Source organism: Sinocyclocheilus anshuiensis, unplaced genomic scaffold (genome assembly GCF_001515605.1).
Source record: "Sinocyclocheilus anshuiensis isolate Anshui unplaced genomic scaffold, SAMN03320099.WGS_v1.1 scaffold36, whole genome shotgun sequence".
Classification (NCBI taxonomy): Eukaryota; Metazoa; Chordata; class Actinopteri; order Cypriniformes; family Cyprinidae; genus Sinocyclocheilus; species Sinocyclocheilus anshuiensis.
In genome coordinates, this window is record NW_015554072.1 from 624482 (window position 1) to 629591 (window position 5110).

The 5110-nt window shown below is 33.6% G+C and overlaps 1 protein-coding gene across 1 annotated transcript in view; it reads left to right on the forward strand.

Moving 5' to 3' along the window:
- Positions 1–288: 288 nt before the first annotated feature.
- Positions 289–5110, forward strand: part of sec14l8 (SEC14-like lipid binding 8) — an 18444-nt gene continuing 13622 nt past the window's right edge. Inside the window, exons 1-3 of the mRNA XM_016460725.1 lie at positions 289–414; positions 1522–1597; positions 4885–4928. Coding sequence (XP_016316211.1) covers positions 361–414; positions 1522–1597; positions 4885–4928 — 174 coding nt within the window. The 5' untranslated portion in view covers positions 289–360. The remainder of the gene's footprint in view (positions 415–1521; positions 1598–4884; positions 4929–5110) is intronic.

Here is a 5110-nt window from a genome sequence, read left to right on the forward strand (position 1 = left end):
TAATAGCAACAATAATAATTATTATTCATATTAATATTGTTATTATTTTATATGTAAAAGCATTGTCTTGTTTCTTCCACTTAAATATTTGTAACAAACTATCAATAATAATCACATCATTAACATACTTTAACATACTACTACTACTAGTAATAATAATAATAATATTTTAATGATGTGATGTACAGTATTATGTGATTATGATTTGAATGATTGGTCCCGCAGCGCCCCCTGCGGTAGAGACGCAGCGCAACTGGTGGGAGGGGCGTGAAACATCATTGAGCGCTCGCAGTCTCTCTCAGTCTCTGACTCCAGCTGATTTTTAGACCGCTATTTCTGGTGTACTGTACTCGTGGCGACATGAGCGGAAGAGTCGGAGATCTGAGCGTGAAACAAGCCGAAGCTTTGGCCCAGGTGAATTATTTTCTTTTTATTATTCTCAAGAGTATGTGATGGGATTTTGGAATGTAATATTCTCCCGATCAGAGAGGCCAAAAACAGCCGAATCACGGTCGTTTAGAATGCAGAATCGATAGACATTTATAAGAGTTACAGAAGTGTTAGTTAATCGCTCTTTTGCTGAGTTGTGTAAATTACGTAAGTACTCAAGTTTGCAGTGTTGCCAGCACGTGAATAGATGTTGCTAACGGATAGTTTGCACCAATGTGCATGTATGCAGTGTTGGTGGTAACGCATTACAAGTAACGCGAGTTACGTAATCAGATTACTTTTTTCAAGTAACTAGTTAAGTAACGCATTACTTTTTAATTTACAAGAGAATATCCGAGTTACTTTTTCAAATAAGTAACGCAAGTTACTTTTTTTTCTAATTTATTGATTGACAGCTCTCCTGTCCCCATGTTGAGAGAAATCAGATGTTACTGTAGTTCTAAAATAAATATGAATATGCATTAATTCATCTCACTCACAAAAAAAAAACACAGATTCAGTATTCCTCAAAATGAATAAAAATAATGCAACTCAGAATATGACGCAAACCTGCAATAATTAAATGTTAAACAACACAAATATCCTTTATGTATTTAATGCCATTCTATTAACCAATGTCTTTGCTTCTGACCTTCGATGATCCAGTTCAACCATACTAATAAGCACAAATTAGTCTAGACAGACATTTGTGTGTCTTTTTTTATTGCTGAAGTGTGTTGAAATTTCTTCTTCTGCATTCTACTGTACGGACGTAAATGTACTTTCCCTTCAGCCTGAGGCTTATTCATTTCACTTTTGGTGTGAAAAGTCTTTTATATTTGCCAAAAATAGAACTTTTTTTATTTTAAAAACAAACAAGCAAGCCCTGTCCAGATTTAAAAAGTAACGCAAAAGTAACGTAACGCATTACTTTCTATAAAAAGTAACTAAGTACCGTAATTAGTTACTTTTTTATGGAGTAACGCAATATTGTAATGCATTACTTTTACAAGTAACTTTCCCCAACACTGCATGTATGTATGTGCAACTTCTTACTGTGTCATTGCATAATTATTCATCTGTTTTCTTAAGTTTCGAGAAAATGTTAAGGATATTCTACCCCAGTGTCCATCCCAGAGTGACCACTTTCTGCTCCGATGGCTGAGAGGTGAGCTACTTCACTCACATTCATGATGCACAATGGACAATTAGAAGGTTAAATATTAATTTCCTGCTTGTTGCGTGTAATAGAGAGAAAGAGAGAGATAAGTTCCCTCTGTCCAGGACTAATATATACATCAATTAATTTCCCTTACTTTGAGAACAGTTTAAGTCCGTTTCATATAAATCAATTATAACAGACATAATAAGCTTAATTAATGTAAAAGAATGTGCATGCCCTATAGAATATAATCTTGTAGAATGAAACTATTAAATAACATTTTCTAAACTGATACCACCTAAAGAATAGTATTGCATAGAATGATAAAAGATAGAATGTTATAGAATGATCGTACATATAGAATAGAAACACAAAATACTATTTGTTAAATAGAATGACCATATTTTAATAAAGTGTAATCTTATAGCCTATAAAATAGAACCTTATAGAATTAAATCATCTATAGAGTCAAATCTTACGGAACGATTCGGCGTATATAACATTTTATCTCATAGAATAGAATCTTTTGCAATGATACAGTCTATAGAATAGAATCCTAGGTTTTCTAACACAATTCAGATGAGATTCTAGAAAGAGACGACATGTCCTGTACAGACTCGTGTTCAGACAGTATGAATCAGTGTAATCGGATCAATGCAGCGTGTGTGTCTGCAGTCAGGAACGGGGAGGACGGGCTCAGAAAGTCCTGGACCTCACACAATCTATGATAGATTAGGGCCTTCACGCATTGTTCTGGTTAGAAATGTTCTAAATTTGTTTGTTCGTTCACTTATTTGAAATCTTTATGGCTATTTTATTTATGAATAGAAAGCACACACTGAAAAAGAAAAGGTTAGGGGTCTAGATTTAACTGGAGCATTTAGTATTTAAAGTTTTTAAGTTCCTCTAAGCTTATCTTCTGTTGTAAGCTGTTTCAGATAAAGCGTCTGCTAAATGCATAAGTGTAAATGTTCTCTAAACTTTTAGCTGACCCTTCAGAGTGGCGTTTGGACGCCTCGCTGGCAGCCTTACAGAGGCTGTTCTTGGGTTTTGACAAAGGCTGTTTTGTGTTTCTGAACGGGGCTGAATGCAGCCAGTCTTCTGCAGGGACTTGGCACCAGACAGATAGCAGCACAGATTTTATGCAGGATTACTGATGTATTTGATTAATTAGTATATTAAAATAAACAGTGACACCATGTAGCATGCCTGATGGAAACTTCTGAATGTGATGAATCATGACTGTGCATGTTTTTCCTCTAAGTCATCTGGGTTATTCATATATTTACTTCTGCATATCTGTATCATAATCTTTTGTGCTGCGTTAGAGACCGTTGTCACGGCATATTTCGTTAATAAAGACTGTAGCGTCTTGCAAATGTTGATAAGATAAACGCTCAGTTGTGAAACACGTCATTGAGGTCTGCAGTGATGTGATATGAGTTCACTGCAGTATAACTTTGAGTGCACAGGTACTGTAGTTCATGCGTTTACAGAAATGCATACACTACTGTTCAAAAGTCTAGGATCAGTAAGATTGTTTTGTAAGAAATTAGGTAAATACTGTCCTTTTAAACCTTCTATTCATCAAAGAGTGCTGAAAAAAGAAATGTATCACAGTTTCCACAAAAATATTAAGACTGGAGTAATGGCTGCTGAAAATTCAGCTTTGCATCATAGGAATAAATTACATTTTAAAATATATTCCAATAGAAAACAGTTATTTTAAATTATAATAATAACTCAATATTCCTGTTTTTACTGTATTATTTGAAAAACAGGAAAAAATCACCACCTGAAGTTGACTACTGCTTTAAATGAATGAATTAACTTGCTTTTGAATGGCAGTGTATGTAACTTTGTAACGGCTGTAGAGGTTTGATTGATGCTAAATAAGTCAAATTTCACTTCTATTTTTGCTTAGACTAATAGGAATTTGAACAAAGTCTTAACCTCAAGATGCACAGCTCATCCTGCACTATTTGTGTAACGAACATGAGCAATATCTGTTACTTTTTCCAAGCGATTAGACTTATTGCCTTAATTGTGGACAATAAAATGGGTGAAAAAAATCTCACTGAGTAACAAACACCTTGCAACCATCCAGAACACCTTGGAAACCACATTAGCAACCTTCTAAAAAAACAACTCCATCACGCCCTGGCAACCACCCAAATCATTGTAACATAGAGGCGGTGATTTCTGCACAGAGAAAGATAAATTATAATATAAACATACTATAAATAAAAAAAGACTTCTTATATAACTGCTATATTTTTACATTTACATTTGTGTTAAGAATTATTTTGTTAAATGATTATATATTGTATATATGAATAAATTGTATTATATTTTATATTAATAATTATAATTATACGAAGAATTTTTTGATATTATGTAAATATTGTTATATATTAATAATTATTTATTGAGTTTTATTGTTATTATGATTATTATAATTTCTACTACTGAGTTTGTCTTTGCTGCTGCTGATAAATAACTAACTCAATTACTAACTAACTAAATAAATCTAGTTAGTTTGATTAATGTTGTATTTAAGAAGAGAAGGCACGTTATCCACCTATTGACATATCCGTTCCACAAAACACTGAGCGCTTTTGTCAGTTGTGTCACATAATCTTCTTTGTGTGTATTAAATACTTATGTATGACTCCATGTCTGACTAATTCTGGGTCAGTCGTGTCTCTAGGCCAGTCAGGTACAAACAAGTGTGACTAGATGACAATAAAACTAATCCACTCACTTTACAGGACTGTGGAAATGAAATTGGGTTGGGTTGAATTTGCAATTCATATATTTTGTGGTAATACCTGTTTGAGGATAGGCTTTTCCCTCCAAAGTAAGTTTGTCTACATGGAAACATGTTGAAGGTCAGCACACTGTGGCCTACCCAGTCTGCTCATGGGTCTGCATGTCTGCAAACTTTCCTTCTTGTCAACTGAACGGTTAATCTGTTACCAAATAGTAACTTTTAGTGGCACATGGCTTCCAGTTATGTGCAGGTTATCTTGACCGAGTTAAGACACGTTAAAGTTTGTCTTGTGGAGTAAGTCATGTGCGCGGCTTTATACTGTGAGTGGGCCAGTTTATTAATGGATTTTGTCTGTGTGCAGGATTTGTGGTTAAAGATTAGGGCTGGAAACTGAAGGCATCACACTTAAGCTTCCTGTAATAAATTAGTTATAATGGATGAAAAACAGTTACACTTAGTTATTGTTTTCTCTCCATTTTTATACTAATCTTTATTGCAACTTGTTTTTCTTGTTTTACAGCTAGAAATTTCAATCTACAGAAAGCCGAGGCCATGATGCGCAAGGTATCACACAAACATACTATTTCATTGAGTTTTTTAGTATTTACACTACTGTTCAAAGTTTGGGATCAGTAAGATTTTGTTTTGAAAGAAGGTTATGTTCACCAAAAAATGGTGATGTATAAAATAATAATAATAATAATAATATATATATATATATATATATATATATATATATACAGTAT